The sequence below is a fragment of the Vanacampus margaritifer genome, chromosome 2, assembly GCF_051991255.1.
Source record: "Vanacampus margaritifer isolate UIUO_Vmar chromosome 2, RoL_Vmar_1.0, whole genome shotgun sequence".
NCBI classification, from domain to species: domain Eukaryota; kingdom Metazoa; phylum Chordata; class Actinopteri; order Syngnathiformes; family Syngnathidae; genus Vanacampus; species Vanacampus margaritifer.
Genome location: NC_135433.1, coordinates 25,922,022 through 25,942,900, shown reverse-complemented (window position 1 = coordinate 25,942,900; position 20,879 = coordinate 25,922,022). Strand labels below are relative to the sequence as shown.

General features: G+C 40.8%; 2 protein-coding genes across 3 annotated transcripts; one reads left to right on the top strand and one right to left on the bottom strand.

Annotated features, from left to right (window-relative positions):
* Positions 1–959: 959 nt before the first annotated feature.
* Positions 960–9,096, bottom strand: LOC144042798 (mpv17-like protein). Of its 2 annotated transcripts, XM_077555787.1 has the most exons (5): positions 8,965–9,096; positions 6,003–6,339; positions 4,946–5,016; positions 4,712–4,741; positions 960–3,198 (listed from the first exon to the last, which is right to left on the bottom strand). In XM_077555787.1, the coding sequence occupies exons 2-5, from the start codon at positions 6,307–6,309 to the stop codon at positions 2,980–2,982; spliced, it is 627 nt and encodes a 208-aa protein (XP_077411913.1). In that variant the 5' UTR covers positions 6,310–6,339; positions 8,965–9,096; the 3' UTR covers positions 960–2,979. The 2 variants fall into 2 exon arrangements, with proteins under 2 accessions (XP_077411913.1, XP_077411912.1); XM_077555786.1 differs by lacking the exon at positions 8,965–9,096 and having other exon boundaries at positions 6,003–6,508.
* Positions 9,097–9,421: 325 nt separating this feature from the next.
* crlf3 (cytokine receptor-like factor 3) lies at positions 9,422–20,764 on the top strand. Its single transcript, XM_077555468.1, has 9 exons — positions 9,422–9,576; positions 12,988–13,124; positions 16,880–17,087; positions 17,157–17,244; positions 18,228–18,405; positions 18,516–18,744; positions 18,868–19,006; positions 19,066–19,178; positions 19,300–20,764. Exons 2-9 carry the CDS (start codon positions 13,008–13,010, stop codon positions 19,578–19,580), a joined length of 1,353 nt encoding a protein of 450 aa, XP_077411594.1. The 5' UTR covers positions 9,422–9,576; positions 12,988–13,007; the 3' UTR covers positions 19,581–20,764.
* Positions 20,765–20,879: the final 115 nt, after the last annotated feature.

Below are 20,879 nucleotides of genomic sequence, written 5' to 3'. Positions count from 1 at the left end.
TTATACAAGAGATTACTTTTTAATATCACTCTGAAATCAGATCAGATGTAAAGTCACATACAGAGTTTAATGGCCATTTATTCTGACACGCTACAGACTTCCTGGGTTCTAGCCTGGGATTGTATGATACCTATCAGAAGTGGAACAGGTGTGTGTGATAACAAGGATTATTTGTAAAGGGGAAGTCAACCTTAAACATTTGACAATAATATGTGACCTCACTAGTCCAAACATGACATTCTGATTAATATTACATTTGTGGAATATGCTCAGGGCGACCATTTTGCCACTTGCTGTCGACTGAAGATGACATCACTGTTTCTCAGGGCTCATGCAACAACCAATCTCAGCTCACCTGTTTTCTGAAGCCTAGTTGTGATGTCATTTTCATGTGACCGCAAGTGGCAAAATGGCCGCCCCCTGAGATGGATGAAAACGGCTGAAACGCAATATTTACCAGAATAACGTCGACTGGGGGGGCTGTATAGAACATATTATGGTCAAGAAATTTGTTTTGGGTTGACTTCCTATTTAATGAGTACATACAGATTTTAAACGACATTCATTCTGATATCGTCGCTGTTGGGTTAGGGTCCTTCGACCAAGAACCTATAATTTCTCAGGAGAATACCAAAACTGCATTAAATAAATTACTAAATATAGTATAATTAACCTGGACATCAGCCATAAAATTGTAGGTAATTAAAGTGACAGAAGTGTTTCTATTTAGAAATGCTAAATTATTAAGAATCTTCCTGGGTGGCATCCGGGCTGTTCGGTTAGGCTTCTTTGACACATACGTAGACAGGTTACTTGAGCTAGGCCGTTGTGTAATTCTTGTTTGATAAGACAATTTAACGTCACTATGAATGAGTGACGACGCTCAAGCAATAAAACAAAGTTGCCATTATAGTTTATTGTTTTTTGGACACAAAAACAAACAATGTGTATAATTCTGCCTTATGATAAGACTTGACATTCCACTTGAATCAAGACTGGATGGTCTTGCTCTTGAGTGCGTAGTTGTCATTTGCTTGCACGTGCTTACACTTATTAATAATAAAAACAGACCTACAGTAGTAACTATGTATTGGTCTCCAGTACAGTACATGATGAGGTATCTTGGCTGATGGCAACAAGAGTCCAGTTGCCTCCATTCACCTATTGTGGATTTCAAGTATGACAGGATGAACACGCTGATGAATGAACACAGCATTATGCCATTTTAATGGCTTCGAAATGAGAATTCCAGGTTCCCTCCCAAGGGTCTTTTGTGCCACCATTGTAAATGAAATCCCATTTATTTTGTTGCCAAAACACGAGCTGCATTATCTTGACTAGACGCCTAATCCAGCGTGTTTGTCGCAGAGGTAGAAAACAAAGTCAACACAAACGCTGAGATGCGTCGACATAAGAAGGCACAAAATGGCATCAAGAAGAATGACCCAGCCCTTGAAGTTGAGTTTCAGGAGCTGCACTGTGTGGTGGGTTGAAGTGGACCCCTGTTAAATCTTTATGCTCCTATGAAAACAAACTCAACGTATTGGTTAAAAAAAATATTAAACATTAAAATGGCATCCTCATTACTCTAATTGCTACAATTCATTACAGTATTATCACATTTATTGTTGTTGCTGTTAAGTCCTGACTTCTTTTGTCAGACTAACACAGTGGCAGGCTTTTTTTTTTTAAGGGACAGATGGGTCAGCTCATTTACAATAATTTGAAATATTAATATAAGGGGAAACCAATCTTAAATGCATATCTAGATGTTTTTATTATTTAGAATGAATCAATGAGACAAGTGTTTAAAGCAGGGGTAGGGAACCCTGGTCATGAAGAGCCACTGTCCCGCCGGTTTTCCATGTCTCCCTCCGCCAACACAGCTGACTCAAATTGTCAGCTCATTGACCAGCTCTGTAGAAGCCTAATAATGATCCTGTTCATCGAATCAAGTGTGTTGGTGGAAGGAGACAGGCAGGACTGTGGCTCTCAAGGAGCCAGGGTCCTCTACTCTTGGTTTGAAGCAATAAATTGATTAAAAAATAAAATAAAATAAAAAAGAATATATGCATTTTCATTAATCATTTTTTAGGAAAAGCTGCTAAATTAATGCAACAAATATTTCACAACTCTTGCATAAATTGAGCTGCTTTTTCCTCCACAAACGAGTTAATTCAAATATATATATATATTTTTTTTTTAACTTGATGTATTCACTTACCTAAATAAATTGGTTAATTGTATTGCACGATACAATTCAGTGACTACAATAAACAATTTTACAGAAACATTTGACATTTTTAATACATTTTCTTAATTGGTTAATTTAATTTCTATAATAAAATGCAAATATTAAAAACGTAATTTTGCATTTTTTTAAATTTATTTACTGTAATTGATAAAAGAATGACTATTAGTAAAAATAACTGATTTGATATACAGTATACAGTGAACGAAATACAGGCAATAGGTCATTTAATTGAAATTCAAATACTGTAATAAAGTTACATTTTTAAAATATTATTTCATTATTTGTTATTTAAACTTTTTTTTAACCTCATCTAAGAATGGCGTGGCCCATCTGTTATTTAAAAAAAATATTGTAGCATCTTGTAATCATATTCATATTCTTTGATACTTCATAGTCAAATAAACAGTTATACCAGTTCAACACATTATATTCATACCAAAAAGATAAATGTGACCTTAAAGTTTGTGTGTGCATTTTCTTGGTACAAAGAAACACACTAATTGCTTAGCCTGCTTACCATTTTAGCAACTGGTCTTTTTCTGCCATTTTTTCTGATTGGCTCAGCTTTGTGGTTCTGGGGCAATAGCGCCACCTGTTGCATTGGCATGCATTTCATATCTACCCGGGTGTGTATGGAGCCACTGTACATGGTCATGGCTTTGGACCCAGCAGGTGCTCCTGGTTTATGATGTCTTAAGTTGTTCGTATTCAACAGCAGAACGTGACTAGTTGCCCTTGTCGGTCTGTCGTTCCTGTTTCCTGGCCAGGCGGGCCTGGCGCATTTCTTCCAAGGTCTTGCGGGGGTCCATGATGAAGGCAAGCGCCACGCCGGCCGTGCCGTCGCCATCCTGGCGAGAGAAGCAGAGGAAGGTGGCCCAAAGGAAGGCGCAGCAGCCCATGAAGGCCGTGCGCATGTGCAGAGGCAGCAGTGCAAAGTTCAGGAACTGACAACACACACACACACCTTACAATTAGCATTAGCATTTAACAACATATGCATAGTTATTATTAAATAGCAACATTCTATCATTTAACAACTACTATTGCATCTTTTTTTTTTTTTTTAAATCAATAACATATCAAAATCAGGATCTGAATCATCTTTACTGGCCAAGTAAATGGTAAATGGAGATGTGAGCATTTATATAGTGCTTTTTTAATCTACACTTTGTGCACAAAGACTCACATTCGCCCAAATATGTAAGAACACACAAGGAATTTGTCTCCGGTATTTTGAGCCACAATGTTACATACAACAAGAACCTATCAAAAAGAACATTTAGGAGATAACACATGTAGTAGTTCCAAGATTACCAAGAGTCGTTAAGCAATGGAAGGATACTGCTAGTGCGGTAGTAGTAAACAATGACATATCAACAATAAACATACTATCATATGAAAAATATGTTTTCTGGCTGTAACTGAATTAATTGCCAAGATACCATTAATGAAGATTTTCAGTAAGCATTATCATTAGAAATTAATATATAGTTGTGTAACTCTACTTACGTACTAAGTAGCAAAATAGTGTCATTTAACAACTAGTAGAGTCATAAAAAAACAAGACATGTTAATTAAGATTATTAAATGGGATAGTGCTGTCATTTCACAATGACAGGGTATGTTTATTGTTATTTTTAATTTAAATTATCATTTTATAACTACTAATACATGTTTAACACTACCTAAGAACATACAATCACTTAACCATTACTAGTGTATGTTTATTAGCACTATTAATTAATATACTGCCGTTTAACGATGACTAGTGTATAACCATACATTCATTTAATAACGACTAGTATGTGTATATAATTTACCGCTATTAATGAACATAGTGATTTAACAAATCCTAGTGCATATTTATTGACTTATTATCATATCATCATTTAACAACTACTAGTTTAGGTTATTGTTATTACAAATTAACTCACTGCCAATGACCAACTGGTAGTGCATATTATAATTATTAAAGAGCAATCAATTATTTAACAATTTGGGAATGTTATTAACATCATTAATTAACAACACACAGACATTTAACAATAATCCATGTTTATAATTGTTTTAAAACAACTGGATATTATATTACCATTCATTAACAACATACTGTAATCTAACAACTTCTCATGTTTATTATCATTGAAAATTAACATACTGATATTAAACTGCTTTAGTATCGTAATTGATTTATACAGTTATTTATAAACGACCAGTGCATGTGTGTTATTTTTATTCATCAACAACAGAGTACACTCATTTAACAAGTAGACCTAGTGTCTGCTTGACTCGAGTTGTGCTGTCAGTCGTGTACGGCATGTGACAGCTGCTGAGGTCATTTATAAATAAATATGCACACATTCTATGCGGGTGCATTCCCGTTGATATAAACAGAAAAGTGGAAGTGAGTTGTAGAATTCAAAGAATGGAACAGGAATGATGAATCATAATGTTTACCTGCATGAAAGGCCAGTACATGAGTCCAGTCTGAGGGAGGAAACAGACACATATTTCTTCATGATCACGTATAAACATACACTGTATGTAAATCAGATTCTGGACTGATTTCCACCTGTAAGCAAATGTCAAGGGGCCTCACTTCCGCAGATACTACACACCGGCATTGTGTGTAATCTGGGTTAATCCCACTGGCGACAAGGGAAGAAGGTGACTTCCCCCACCGTCACTCACCTTCCACGTGTTGAAGAATTTCTCTCGCCAGTCTTCAAAGATGTCCTCCTTGCCCTCCAAGAAGCTCACTCCTGAAGGACAAAAGACAAACCCAAGACATTTTTGTGCGTCTACTCATGATAGACATTCCTACCAAATTTCCTGTGGCTAAATCAAACTGCATTCGAGGCTGATGCTCAAATTTGGTATCAATCGGACCGTACATCTTGTAGTAGTCCAGTTTAAAAAACCCCAGGAAATGGGGCAGACTTTTTGTCGGTCTACAGGGGCTGGATTTCAGCAAATTATATAATGCTAGAGCTTCATGTTTTGGAATGAGTCATCAAACTTTGCTGCTATGCTCTGCCTACACATCCTGACGGAAACTAAAAATTGTCATTAGTGACACCTTGCTGTGTCACGTACAAGAATAAAATAAGGTAATAACTGCAAACCTTTTGAAGGACTGCTGTAAATTGCAAACATAACCCTGTATAAAAAAAATCTACTTCCTGTATCTTTCTGGTTATAGGCTACTGGCTATAGGGGCTGCATTTTCATACATTCAAGAGCTGAGTAATTTGGAGTTTCATTCTGGCATGTCATCAAATTTCAAACCAAATGTCAGATTTCCTGTATCTTTTCCGGCTTTTCTAACTTTTTTGTAGGTCTACAGTCTACTCATGACAGCCTTGTCAACCAAATTTCTTGTTGCATTAAGTGAAACTGGCTTTAGGGGCTAAATTTATTTAAACAAAAGGGTAAGTTAAAACTAGTTTTGTGACAAGTGATCAAATTTTAAACCAAATATGGCAACCTTGCTACCTGTGTCTTTTCTGGTATCTATGGCTCCTTGAGACCTTTGTGAGGGCCTCATAGGCAAGCCAATTTATGTTGTTTAGGGAAACTAGTTTCAGGAGCTGAATTTTTAGAGACTTCCGGGTAATGCCACTAAGCCAATTTTGGCCTCTAATTAACCAACATCTTTTAGGTAACAAGAAGGAAAGAAGGAAGGAAGGAAGGAAGGAAAGAAGGAAAGAAAGAAAGAAAGAAAGAAAGCTTTTCCCCATACACTCACCCGTGTAGAAGACACTGGTGGCCAGCGGGGAGGCGAAGCTCTGGTCCAGCAGCAGCTTTCGGAAGAGCATCCCGGTCGACTTGCCGGGGAAACGTCGCTCCAGCGCCCTCATCCAGAAGTAGTTGAAGTTGCCGTGGAAGGTGATCGCCACAACGGCCACGTTGCGCGTGTGCGTCCATTCCAGGTGCTGCTTGTGGGCCAGCGTCTGGTGCACCAGGTCACCTCCAGCGAACAGGCCGCCGTACAGCGTCACGTTGGCCAGCCAGGGGAAGCGCTTGGCGGCCTCCCGCAGTACCCGCCTCCGCATGCCCAGGCTGGAAGGTCCTCTCCTCGCTGCCTGGTGCGCTCAAGATGCGCGCATGGCCCGGTCAATTACGTCACACGTATACGTTTAATGCACATACCGGAAATCACGCTGCTAAACTAGTGAAGTCATCCGTCAGATGATACTAACAGCAACTGCTGTGGCTGCCAAAGTGAAAGATTGCCTCGGAGTCTGCGCACAACGCGCCTCCTCCTCAGTCAGGTGGCCAATCCTGCGTTAATCTGATAGTGTGCGTGCGCGACAGTGCGCCTGTCTGTTATTTGAGTGGAACAGCTGTGTCCTTTCTGCGCGGGACACACTGACACGAGTACTGAAAGTATCAGCACCAAGGTCGACGTCACTTAGCACGATACAAAAGATGACCATTTTTTTTTAAAGAACTTTTTTACTGATAGTTTGTCACCCAATAGAGATAATGTCATTGAACAAATGGTCTATATGGCTCCCCCCATCGCATCATCCTTTTCCACCAGCTGCCCTCATGTCTTCCCCTACTAAAGCTATCAACTTTTTAGGTTTCTTCACTGTAAAGACAGTGAAGTATGGCCTAATGTAACAACGGTAAAGAACAATGAGCAAGCAATATGCAATCAAATTAATTACGGCACGAATTTTTGTTATGGGCTAATTGTTTTTGTGTTTGTTTTATTGACTTTCTTGAGTATTATCTACTTAGTAAGTATTGAAAATTCGCATTCGTGCAGCACAAAAGCGAATTCTCAAATCGTGCTCAAAAATACTAAAACACTAATTCAGCGGCAAGTATGGAGCATTGTTATACATGCTGCATGGCTCTTTATACGGAGATGCTTGGCTTGGTTTGAATTGTCAAATGCCTATATTGTTGTTTGTTATTCCATGTTTGGTCAATTAAAATAAACAAACAAGTATGGAGCATTAAAGTTTAATAACCATTGGCGACCACGAGATGGCAACATACGTCCACACGATTGGTAACACCACCCAGCTTGTCATTGTTTTGTTTCATGATAAACTAATTCCATTTTAATAACTGTATTAATAGCAAAAACACATTCGGTGTGTAATGCATGTGTTCAGAAATCTATATAAAAATAATAATAACAACGTCCCAAACACAGAGAAAGAAGCAAACGATGACTGACGCAATGTGACGTTCTTTTTTGATACTTTTCAGACTTGTCAGGTTTACGCGTAGATTTACGCATTCATTCATCAACTTTCAGGGGGTTCAAAGGAAAGCTGTGTTAGTTTACTGAATATAAGGTCATTTTATTAAAGGGCTGTAAAAGTCTCAAAGCATCTATGCCACGCTCCAGATTGGACACGCGTTGACTGACGCGCGCATACGCGAGAGCGAGAAAAAGTTGTTAGGAACCGTCTACAAATTACATTCTCCAGGGTGACGTATCATCAAATCACCAAAAAGGTTATGTTTATGGTCCTTTTAGTCCCTTAAATGTCCCAAACTTGTCCATTATGAGAGATATGTTGAATATTGGAGCTGTAGTAGTTAGTTGCATACCATTGCTATCTACTAACTACAGCAATCAGAATGACAAAATGTGTGTGTGTTTGTTTGGTGAATATTTTTTATAATTTATGGTCTTTTTTAGTCCCTTGAATGTCCCAAACTTGTCCATAATGAAATATTTGATAAATATTGGAGCTGTAGTAGTTAGTTGCATACCATTTTGGAACATTGTTGTCCCTTAAATGTCCTCAAATTGTCCATAATGAAAGATATGATAAATATTGGAGCTGTAGTAGTTAGTTGCATACCATTGCTATATACTACAGCAATCAGAATGACAAAATGTGTTTTTGTTGATTTTTGTTGAATATTTTTAATAATTTATGGTCTTTTTAGTCCCTTGAATGTCCCCAACTTGTCTATAATGAGAGATCTGATAAATATTGGAGTCTTAGTAGGTAGTTGTTTATCATTGCCAGTTACTACAGCAGTTGGAATATAAAAATATATATAACCTTTATGGTGATTTGATGATACAGTACGTCACCCACGAGAATGTAATTTGTAAAGGGTCCCTAAATTAGACGGTCGGAGTGAATATCAAACAGCGAACATCAAGCCAACTTTTTCTCGCTATTGACCATTTGCACCGACGTCACGTGATTATGTGATTGCCTTATGACGGACGGTGGAACGAAATGATTGTTGAATGGAAGTGGACGTGACCCGGAGTGACTTAGTGACTTAGCAACTGTTATTTTACAAATTAAAAGTTATTATTGCCCATCGAGCCATGGAATCTACTTACTTCAACCGAAGGTCGCCTGTCAGTCAAAGTTGCACATTTAGTCAGGACTCATAGAGCACGATATTTACTGAAGTTGGAAATCGCTAGTTTGAAAACAGCCCCTTACCTTCTGTTGACTATCATGAATATGACTCCGGCTGCAGAGTGAAAAACTCCAAGCACAAAGACGAAATCCCTTATTATTAAACAGTTAAATGGACTTAATAGTTTTAAAGAAGGTACATTTTAAAACTAAGCTGTGTGTTTGTGCAGTTGGAGTGGACGCTAACTACCTGTCTCGTTAATGTTATTTGAAACACGCAATTCGACACCTCTGTTACAATCTTTGTTAGAGTGTATGTTTACTAGTAAAATGTATGAACATTTATCTACTAACCTCGCAAAAAATGATCGCTGCAATTCCGTGAATACTTTGTGGGCTGCCAGTCGTTTCCGTTGATTGCTGCTATCAATCGACGTCTTTTGTCTTCATTAGTAGGTGTGCGATAAAAAGCAACATTTGGTTTACTCCTTTGTCTGTCTGTACAACCGACTGCACAGCAAGATATGACCATTTTATAAGATAATTGATTAGATAAAGGACTTTCCGCTGTACGAGATTCGATGGTTACAATACAGGCAAGTGGCTCTTTTGCCGTCCATCTTCCCGTAGGGGGCGTTCCCATGAGGGCTGTGACGTCACGTGCAAAAGGTCTATACGCGAGCGCGCACACGCACAAACAGGCGCACACGCACATAGCGTCAGATGATCAGGGGATGCGAAGGGGACGACAGAGAAGCCTACTATTGGTTGAGTTGCACGTCAATCAAAATGTGCTTGTGTGCGATTGGCCCGCCGTGCTTAAAGGCCCACACATGTGCCATTTGTGGATTTTTGCGTTCAAGTTGAAGTCGAAACTGAAGCGAGCGAGCGTCTCGCTGTGGTCAGGCTACATTGCGCGCAATCTGGACGTAGACGACGAGATGAAGGCCAGAAAACATTAAAAAGGTACGTGGACGTTACGAGGAACGTGTTTGACACTGTTTTTGCTGCTGTCGCTTCCTTGTTGCGAATATCGAGCGCGATCTCTCTCGCTTAGAGTATTATTTCATTGTCTTTTTGGCCACTAGCTAACTTAGCCGCAACTTTTTCAGCCGTCTCGTTGGTGTTTGTCAACTACTAAAATATGATTGATGTGCATCAATCATTGCCAAATTCGTAACCGAAACCAGAGCTGAGCCTCACAGAACTCTCCATTGTTCCTAGTTCGCGATACAGCTGCAACTTTTTGGCTAGCTGTCCTGTCACCTTCTGTTAGATGACCGACGCTTCTCTAAAAAGTTGACTTTTATTAATAGCGACGTTTCTTTTCGGCATAGCACGAGGGCCGACTTGAGCAGAAACTCCGGTTGATTTGGAAAACCATCATTTCTTTATTCTATGAGTTATTGTAGAGACTTGACTCTCGAGCAAAGGTAAAAAATGTGAAATTGTGCAACTGAGTTTGGCTTCTTAGGCGTCAGATAACGTTTATTTTCTGGCAATAAAATAAAGTCGATGTTATCAGATCCTCTATAAACCATTATTAGCTATAATGAGCGATTAAGTTATAACATTTTATTATTACCAATGTTTTGTCTTGCATTCCACGAGAGCCGATGTTAACAAAACGTGTGATATATTTAGAAAAGCTTCACTTCTCATTTTTATGATAGCTTCTCTATTGGTAGTAAGGCAAATGGAAAGAAAAATGTGAATTGTGCAGCGCAATAGATAGCAGCTATAAATAAGCTATTAAGTATGTATCATGAGTGTGTGCATGGTGGGGGTGGCGTAATTGGATGACAACAAGCACAAGAAATACGGAAGATGTTGCAACAAGTGGCGACATGTCTTCTGGTCGATGATAATTATGTGGTTTTGCTGCTCGGGTGCCTTCCATAACTTTGCTCTTTGTCAGAGCACGTGCGGCATTTAACACTGGAACATAAAACCACCCTATCACTAAGTATAATGTCTATTTTAATGCCCTCACATTATATCTTGCAGGGTTTCCTGATGTGGAATCTGTCTTGTTATGACATGTCACATCTACACTGCAGTCAGTCAGTTACTCGGGCCCGGACCAGCAGGACTTGTTCACATGCACACTGACCTAAATACACCCTCAAAAAAAGAAGCACTTTATCCTCAAATTAAAGCTGAGAGGGAGCTCATTGCTGCAACCACACCCGTGTTGTAAGACATTTTTCATCCTGCAGCTGTGTGTTTTCTTCCCCAACAAGAAGGATTGCACACATGAGAATTAATGACTTCAGGCGTCTTATTTGCTGGGCGAAGAGGAAAAAAAAAAAAAAAAGAAGTCATAATAAAAGGCTGGACAGTTGGTGGAACATGAGAGGCGTGAGAGCAAGTGCGGGGCTATTGTTCGGCCCTTGCATGCCTGCATATTAAAATGCACGTTAATGGGCAGCAGTGTGTAAGCAACACACGCAAAAATGTTTGCCGCCATTGTGTATTCATTTGCTTTTTAATCAGTGGACTTTTTTGAGGGGACTGCAAATGTGTCATTGCTTGCAGTTCAGCGTAAAGCGCGCCGAAGCTTTTCGAGACTTCCTCTTTCGACCGGGCTGGGGAAATGCGCTCGACCGCGACGGAAGACTCACAAAGACAGTCACAATAACACACTAGTAGATAAACGAGAATGACAGCCAACAGGTTTTATGTCACGTTCGAACCTCCTGAACTCAAAAGTGTAACATCAAAAAACAGCAACAAAAGTATTTTCAATAACAAGTGACACAATTATTTTAATTGACACGTGGCTTTTTTTCCCTCACAATTTAAAAGCTCCCAGATATTATTAGGTGTTTATATTAGTCAACTGAAATCCAACCGTTAAGTGCCACCGACGAATGTTCGAATTGTTCTTTGTGGTGCCAAAGGGAAGGATGGTCTATCGCATTACAGTTAAGTTTGTGGAAGTACGTCACTCCAAACACCCCCCGAACACACTCAACAATCATTAGTTCCATGGGGGTATTATGTCAACAAGCACCACACTTTATTCTTTATTCGTTTTTGAGAATGCAGTGACTTTAGTACAGTGTCACTTGTCCTTGGATGTGAGAATTGAGAAATGGCATCTGGTCTCTAGTTAACAACTGACTATCAGAGCTTACACAATTCTTCATTTCAAATCCAGTCTTGGACAAACATGCAGTCATGTTATGTAGCATTCGCATACTAGCATTGTAGCACCTTTAACTCATCCACTGCTATAAATTCATAAAAATAAAAAAAAGATAACAAATTTGGGGCAACAGGCGATTACAATTTTTTATTGTAATTAATCGCAAGACTTCACTAGTTAACTCGCGATTAATCACAAATTTTATATCTGTTCTAAGTAGTTTCATACTCTTGTTAACAAAAGTGGAAAAAAATGTTAAACTAATAGAAATAGTTCAAATGAATTTTTGAGGTTTATAGCCGTCAATGGTAGTGAATGAGTTAATGCAGCTGTTAGGATAGGCCTTAACAACTATAGCTACTGCGTACACAAGTGAGGTCGGCAGGTATCAAAACACAGATGCATAATGCAATATTTATTCGGATAAGATGAATAATATGTGGACACTGAAGTATAAAACCAGGCACAAAAATGATATTTGGTCTCATTTATAGAAATCCATAACACAACTCTAATACTCGTTGCCTTTTGATTCTCCGTAACGCTGGACGACTTTTTCTTTAGCCTTCAGGTTTAGCGATCAAGGATAGCCCATTTCAAGACGAGGAACAAGTCAGGGTGGTTGTAGATCGTGCTTTGGAACACCTGAATAAGACCGCAAAACAATATAACTCAGCGGATTTTATAATGCACAAACTCCATTTATTATTTCTTTAAATCCTCTCCTAATAACAAATATATAGTCACAAGTACTTACTGGCAATAAAGTGAGCCTCACAAACCCGTCAGCATCAGCCGGAATCCAGGCTTTGATCGTCAAGTTATAGCCTTCCGGCTCGCAGCCAATTCTTTCATTTTTCGCGGCCTCTTTCGGTGGGAATGCGATAAAAAAAAAACGTTATCAGGCCCCCGACAGGCCGTAAAATTGATGGCATAACAAGAATGAACCATTTGCTTCTCTTAATCCTCCTCCAAATGTGCAAAACCATCGAACTCCATTTAAAACACGTTGTTTCTTGCCACACAGCTCCCGATTCTTCCCGTGACACAGGATCCATCCATTTTCATTTGTAGAGGCAGCACTTCATACCACATTGTGTTTATGTGACATGCCAGAATTGATTGATGGAAACATTGTCTTTACTTTGTGACGTTTATGCAATCCATATGCTATGCTATGCTATGTGTGCTAACTTCCTGTATGTGTGTGTGTGCGTGCGTGTCAGTGAGCAGGTGAGTAGCAAGGATGTCGGCGGAGGTGGACGTGCTGCTGCAGGAGGCCAAGGAGAGCATCGAGGCGGCGCAGAACTTCCGCGGTGAACTGCAGCAGCGACTCAGTGGGCTCAACCAGGCGCGAAAACAGGTGAGCTTGCTCTCAGCATCATCGTCATGACGTCATTAATACATCATCACCTGGCATATGTGGCAAAATGAGAACCCAGAAATTAAATTCATCACAAAAGACCATTAGAGAAATTTTCAACCTTAAACCCCAGGCCTCGTCTTGAAACCCTAACATTGACGTCAAACCCTAACCCCTTTTCAGTCCTGAGTTTACAGAGAAGGTCCCAGGGGAATGTTCCCCCCACTCCCAGGCGGCGGTATCGCTTCCTTCCTGTTGCGTTCTTGAGTGATCCGAACAGCTTCAGCGCTCGGTAAACAATATGTCCACTTCCTGTCGTGTCCGCTTTGGCCCATAAACATTCTGGCCGTCAACAAACATTTTTTGGGGGGTGTTATTGTCGTGATTATTTTTACGGGACACCTGATCACGCGCTTACTAGAAGATGGGAACGTAGTCATGTGATGCTAACATATTGCGACATGTCAGCGTTCATGCAAATATGGGGTGTGATGACATCAGAGCAGCTGGAAGGGATGCATCCTAAATACTGTCCGGGGGCTTCTGGGGATGTACAATTGTGCTCGACAGTTTACATACCCCCGGGATATGTCAAACTTATGAGCTCACTGTATGGTGAGAAAAAGACTTGATGCCCTTCAAATCCATAATACTGTGGCAATTGTTTTTGATATTTTCAGAGGCTGAAGTTGACATGAGTCCAGATGTGCATGTGAATTTTGGTGACGATTCATAGCATTTTTGCATCATTAGGCAAGATTTAGCTTTTGTACATTTAAAGTTGTGCTCATAAGTTTGCAAATTTTCAAGCGCCACTGTTTGTAATTGCCTTCAATTTTGTTGGAGGACCATTCCAAATGATGAAATAAAATAAAATATAATAAAATATCAAGCATGAATGGATTAAAAAAAAAAACTTTTAAAGTTGTTAATTGAATTAAATTGCCAAATAAAATAAGTACATCTTAAGTTTTTTTATAATTATTTCCAGACTAATAATTAAAAATGCAATTAAATATTATTTAAACTGCCATAAAATTAATACAAAGTCACTAAATATGATTAAATGGTATTTGTAAAGTTACACATGCATTAAAGAAATATAATTAGATAAATAAAACATCAATAAATAAATATGTTAAATGAATAAACATGCAGTCAACTTAACAAAACTTTTAAATTAAGTAAATGGTTTAGTAAATAGGTAATAATATGTCTTAACTTGTACCTCATAATGTAATTAGCAGAAGTTGGCATTTTACATATTTTTAATGGTTCGTCATTCACTGGCGTCGAGCCAATCCGTCATTTTTTTCAAGCCGAACCAACCTGTAATCATCGGTCCGTCGTTTTGTTTTACCCTTGCTTCCGTTCTCACTTTGTCGCCGCTATTTTAGGAGCGACCGACAAAGATGGGAATTCCATCAGTATTGCCGCACCGTTCGTCAGTCCGTCACTGGCGTCAGCAGTCCGATAAGTCGAAGAGAAAAAAAAAGCACCGATGCCCCCGACTTCACGTTCACATGATGAAACGCATGACTAAACTAGTTAGCTTGCTAGCCGTAGCCCAATAACATGTGACATCACACACGCGCATACACATGTATTTACAATAATCTTGACTCAAACATTTAATAAACAAAAAAGTAACATACCGTGTATGCGCCTTGTAACCCGATAGTCTTTCTGTCTCTCTCTCTTGCACTCTCTCTCTCTCTTTATATGAATATCACACATTTTAACTTCCAGACAGTAGCTACAGCAGCGACAAGGAGTCCAAAACAATGTGCCGGGTCGCCTCAGGCGCTCGCATCTTTGCTGATATATTTGGAACTCGTCATTCGTCGTCCGCGTGGCGACCATCGTCATCAGGAAGTGGCGGCGACGTGGTCTCCGTTTCCCCCATTGTGTTGTACTCTCGCAAGTCCTCACTTTCGGCTTTATCACAGCTCGCCACCGACTTCCTGGTGTCTCTCCGCCACTTTCCCTGCACGCAAACACACGCACAGACACACGCACACACAATACGTGCCTTGGTGTGTGCGCTTCAAAGAAGAACTGAAAGTCAGTCAGCTTCTTGATAAGCATCACTAGTTGTGGCCGTGTGAGCAGTACAGGTCCGTTTCTAGCTTAATGGGGGCCCGAGGCAAAGATGCTGTTTGGGGGTCCCTATTTTGCCAAACTACAATGAAGAGATTCCTAACCCTTTGGATGGTCTCCTAAGATGCCACAATTGATCACACTTAAAGAGCAAAACAGACTAGTTAAACATCTTAAGTTGACAGTCATCTTTACATTAATAAATAAAACAGCTTTTAAGTGTTTAGACAAATGTTTAATCTTAATAAAACACAAGTGCAACAAGGAAAACAAACTAACTTAAAATAGCTCCTTAGGTTATCAAGCAAATAGACCATGAGTGAATATTCCCATTTTTTTAAATTACAATAATATTGCAGTAATACAGAATATCAAAATTAACCTGTTTTTATATTAAAAATGGTGATGTTGTTTTTAAAGCTTGTACCCAATTACAAATTTGTCACTTTTAAGCATTTTTTACAATAATTTACGTATTATACTAGTTAAACTAGGGGCTGGCCGGGAAGGTTAACGTCTATAAATTAATGCCCGAGCCTAGCGAGCTGGCTAGCAAAATAAATAAACTAACTTGCTAAAAATAAAATACAATTTTCGCCTCCAACTATCCATCACCAACAAGTGCCAACCTTTCTCCTTTGACCATTTTTCTTCTTCAGTTTTCTTTTTGTTCCGTTTTCCCGCTCTGCTGTGATAACTTTTTTTTAATGCCATTACAGTGTCTGTTTTGTTTAGTACTCTCGCTAACGGGAAAGGGAGATTGGTAGCTGTCAATCATTCTCACAGTTAGCGACGTAGAGGCTCTACGTCACTAACTGTGAGACACAAAAACACCAGCCATTGCTTATCATCACAGTTTATTTTATTTATATCCTATGTTTATTTTTTAAGCATAAAAGGCATGCAATAAACAAATATTAGAGACAGATAAAGACAGGACATATTTGTGGTCCTCCGGTAAGACTACACATAGACATAGAGCTTGGGGGCCCTCGGCAGCCGCCTACTTGGCCTATAGCAAGAAACGGCTATACAGCAGTATTAGCGTTAGCATCTCACGAGCATGCTGATTAATGCAGCATTCCAGAATTAATGATCGGTTGTAAATTTGCAAGCTCCGACAAGGAAAAATGTGGTTAATGCTGAAATCTGAACTCACACAAATACAGTCCCTTCCAAAAGTATTGGAACGGCAAGGTCGATTCTTTTGTCATTTTGTCGTTTTAGATCAAAAGATGAATAACAGACATGACAAATGTTGAAAATTCCAGCTTTCATGGTATTTGCATGTTAAACAACTCAGGGCAGAGCACCTTGTGTGACTGTTTGGTGTTTCTAGTTGCTTGGGTGTTTTATTTTTGGAGTGTAAACATTTGTGTTTCACCTGTAAAAAACGCATTTACTATTAAGACCAGCCCTAGTTCTGGATCGTTGGAAGCCATTTCATGGAATTTTCTCTTCCTGTTGAGAGGAAGAAGCAGGTTCTTTTGGGGTAGCATAACTCTTACTATGGGTGGAAATTTAGTTGCATTTGTCCTAAAAAGAAACTGGCATCCAAAGTGGTCTGAGGACAGAACCCTGCGGCACTCCCAAGGGACAAAAGAATGACAAGCGTAACTGTTCTTTCCATCTTGTTACTGGTCTTCTTCTACCAGGTGCGGGGCAGCTCGAGCCAAGCCCGCGACGCCCTCCGCAGGCACTTTGCCGAACTGCAAGCGGCGGCCACTCGGCTGCTGTCGGAGCGACTAAGCGCACTGCTCGGCGAGGTGGACGCCATCGAGGCGGACAGCATCAGGCCTCTGGATGACTGCCAGAGCCTGGTGGAGTACGGCGTGGGCCAGGCCGACGAGCTCCTTCGAGAAGGTAAATAAATAAATGGCATCTGACGAAGGGTACGTTTTTTTACTTTTAATGATGGCGTTGTCTCCGCAGGGGAAGCAGCTCTGCGCTGTGGTCTCGGCGAGAAAGAAGACAAACTGGGGAGCTTCACCAAGAAGGCCATGCACATCCAGTTGGACAGGTACAGCTAGAGCTGCAACTGATGGCAACAACAAGAGGGCAAAAATATTACCCACACCGCATATGCACAATTTGTATTGGTTTTGTTGTTTAATAATGCAAAATCATTTTTTCTCTGATTACCTTAATAAGCAATTCTCCGCCAAGGATGTTTCGTTAGTTAGCAGGATTGTAGATAGATAACACAGATAACACAAACGACTACGACAAACGTTTGCCACCGGTTGCTGTAAGCAAGAAGCCGTTAAATTTCGGTGCATATTTCAAGGGTTGTGACTTCTCCTTTAAGATAGTGTCTGTCACTGACTGTTCTGTCTCTGATGTTGGGACCTTAAGCGAGTCAATTTAAACCTCCCCCAATCCGCATCAGGAGGATTTTCACAGAACAAATGGGCAGTGAAAGGGACAACTGACTAACTGAAGCATGATGGCAGCTGTGTGAAAGAGAATATTCCAAAGCCATAACCTGGGTGTGAAATTTTTGACTGATTTTGCAAGTCTCACAGAATATCGTGTTCTATTGCTATGAAAACATGGAACCTGCCAAAAGAAAGATTAGAGTCTCTTCTTTCATCAGGAAAAAAAAGTATTTCTATCTGTTTCAGTCTTGCAGCAATTAGCATTAGAATATAGCGAAGTTTTGTAATTATTAACAAACCTGTTGAAAACACTGGCAAAAAGAGCTTGTTGCAACATGGCCCTGGTTGATCTCTTACACGCTGCTGCCAACTGCTGGCTGTTTTTTTGTAATAACTACCATTGCTTTAAGCGACCTCTTCATGCCAGAAGCTGCATCAAAGGCTTCTGTTTGCTCTTGCAGAAAAAAAAAGTATTAATCATTTTTTGTGAGGTTCACGTTTTTGGGTTTGAATGAGTAACAGCCTCTGTTGTGTTGAAAGCAATAAAGCAACAAGTGAAGTGGAACCGGGAATAGCTGATGCTGTAACCTTACTTAAGTGTTGCAACGGCGTGATTGTGTTGCAGCCTGCCAGAGGTTCCGGCCCTGGTGGACGTCCCGTGCGTGTCGGCTCAGTTCGACGACTCCCTGCTGGTTCTGCTGCGGGAGCGCGTGTGCCGCCACGGCTCGGTAGCCTCGCACCCGCCCGTCCTCATAGAGGAGCTGCAGGAGAGACCAGGGAGCATCCTGGTGCGCTGGTGTAAGGTGAGCAGGACGGGGGCGTTCCCGTACGACATGGTGCCGCCATTTTTTTGTCATTATGATGATTTAAGACTGGGTGTTGAAAAGTTGTTTTGGTCACGTGGCGGTTTCAGGTGGACGAGGATTTTGCCGCCGCCGATTACCGGCTGCAGTACCGACGCTCGGGCAACGGGGGGAGCCAATACGAGGACGCCTACGTGGGGCGCGACACAGACTTCCTAGCATTGGCCCTGGACCCCAACACAGAGTACGCGTTCAGGGTGTGTGCCCGCGGCGAGGGTCGCACCGAGTGGAGCCCCTGGAGCGTCGCCCAGACCGGATACACCACCATGGAGCCGCATGGTACGAGTGCAGGCGGGACCGCCTCTTGGTTGGCCAGGGGGTTTTGTTTTGTTAGTACTTTGAGTGGCTCTTTTAGCCTGAGTGTGCGATTGTGTTGTTGGTTGCGGGTGTTTCTGTGTGTAGAGTGGCGTCCCGGCACGGAGGGTTACATCGTGAGCAGCAGACGCAACATCGCCTTGAGGAACGACTCGGTCCCGTCCAGCTGCCCTGTACTTTACTCCAAGGCGCCAACCTACTTCTGTGGCCTCACACTCACTTTCAAGTATGCGCACACACATGTTCAATCACGTATACATTTTTCTAAGTTTTTGTCACTTGAAGGATTTCGGCGACCGGTCAGCCAGACCGCCGGGACAGTTTGGGCGTGTGCGTGGACGGAGAAAAAGGCTGCCGCTCGCTTCAGCGAGATCAGGCCGTCTGCATCTCCACCAACGGTACCAAATTCTACAATTTGAATTCAAAACAATACATCATTTAAAAGCGTTCATAAATAGCTGTTCTAATAAGAATAATAAAAAGTTACTTGAATAATACTAAACAGATGTTGTTTGTCAGGTGCCGTGTACGTAAACGGCAAGGAGATGACCAATCAGCTTCCGTCGATCACTCTGGGTTCGGCGGTGACGTTCGACATGGAGGTGGTGGGTGTGGTCCCGCTCAACAACAACCACGTTAGCGACGACGTCAGCAACGACGCTAACGGCCTGAAGCTGCGCGTCACCATCGGCTCAGGCAGCCGCGAGGTGGTTTTCGATTGGCTGCTGGACACGGCCGTGGACGGGCTCTTCTTCGGGTGCGCCTTTGCGCACGCTGGATGGAAAGTGCTTGTCTTTTAAAGGACAATAGCGGACACAGACATCACATTTACACCTCAAAGTTCCAGGATCTTTTAGTTCATGTTGTTTCCTGCAACGAGGCGTTTCCAATCAGGTAAGAAGACTGGATCTCTCAGAAGTACAAACGTCCCAAGCAGAGTCCTCTTTTGGACCCAAAACTTTGCTCCAAATGAAATAGTTTCTACAGTTCAAACACACAATGCATGTTTTATCACCTGAAGTTCAGGGCACTTTTAGTTATTGGTGCTTATAAATCCTGGAATTTAAAGGTTCCTATCAAGCCCATTCCAACTGTTCCTGGGTCTCTCAAAAGCACTAACTCAATTAGAAGGGTCTTCTTCTGGCCCCTGTAATTTGCCCTGGAACTCAATTCAGATAATTCCATAGTAGAAATTTGATGACCTCGTCAGACCACAGAAGCCATTTTGTAGACCTAGTGCATATTGCTTGACTATTTTGTTTACAATCATGTCACTCAGAACGGCATCTCTATTGTGACTTTTTTTTTTAATGAATGACAATCTATGATTTCCCCTTTCCAGGATTTGTGTGTGAATCATGAAATACTGAAAACCTGACAGAATTTAACACCCCTCCCTAAAAAGTGGGACACTGTGAAACTTTTTTTTTTTTTAGTTGCACATGTCGGTGGGACCATCTAGTTTGACATCATAGTGTGTAAGGTGCCGATAAATGGAGGACAAACTTTGTATGGGTACTTAATTAAAAGTACAGGGTGACAAAAAGTGGAAGGCAAATTCTGGAAAAACGACCCATAAACTTGGGAGACCATCCTTCTGCCATCTTTTTTTTAAGTCATTCTTGTGTTTCACTGGTTCAATGACCTTGTGTGTGTTGAGGCTTTAGTGGGGAACTGGCGGACTTTAGGAGGCCCGCTTCAGGTACAAAGTTCACACAGAAGCTTGTCTTGTGTGGTCTTAACTGTCTTAAAAATAGATTATTAATATTCTAGATGACTGTGTTCTAAGGAAGATCGTTACCAAAATGAGTTCTTAATGTGCTGATGTTTTACACAAGCGGATAGTCACGTTTTTGTGTTGTTTTGTTCACCTGGTGAAGGATGGTGTCCGTCACTGTGGAGCCACAAAATGTAAATGTTCTTTTGTTGATTAAAAAAAAATGTTAAAGATCTGTGTCTTTAAATAATAAACCGTTGACAGAGACTTTCTCCTGTAATGACTATGAAAGAACATACTGCATATTCCCAAATCCTTTCCCCCCCAAAAGGCTTTATTTGAGCTCCGGTTGTCACACTGCTTCTATTTGGGATGGTCCTTG

Excerpts from the sequence above, each read along its gene's own strand:
- LOC144042798 (XM_077555787.1), bottom strand. The coding sequence starts at position 6,309 with ATGCGGAGGCGGGTACTGCGGGAGGCCGCCAAGCGCTTCCCCTGGCTG. Across the intron at positions 5,017-6,002 it reads CACCAGTGTCTTCTACACGG|GAGTGAGCTTCTTGGAGGGC; the intron begins GTGAGTGTATGG and ends TTTGTCCTTCAG. Across the intron at positions 3,199-4,711 it reads TGTACTGGCCTTTCATGCAG|TTCCTGAACTTTGCACTGCT; the intron begins GTAAACATTATG and ends GTGTGTTGTCAG.
- crlf3 (XM_077555468.1), top strand. The coding sequence starts at position 13,008 with ATGTCGGCGGAGGTGGACGTGCTGCTGCAGGAGGCCAAGGAGAGCATC. Across the intron at positions 17,245-18,227 it reads ATGCACATCCAGTTGGACAG|CCTGCCAGAGGTTCCGGCCC; the intron begins GTACAGCTAGAG and ends ATTGTGTTGCAG. Across the intron at positions 19,007-19,065 it reads GGCCTCACACTCACTTTCAA|GATTTCGGCGACCGGTCAGC; the intron begins GTATGCGCACAC and ends TGTCACTTGAAG.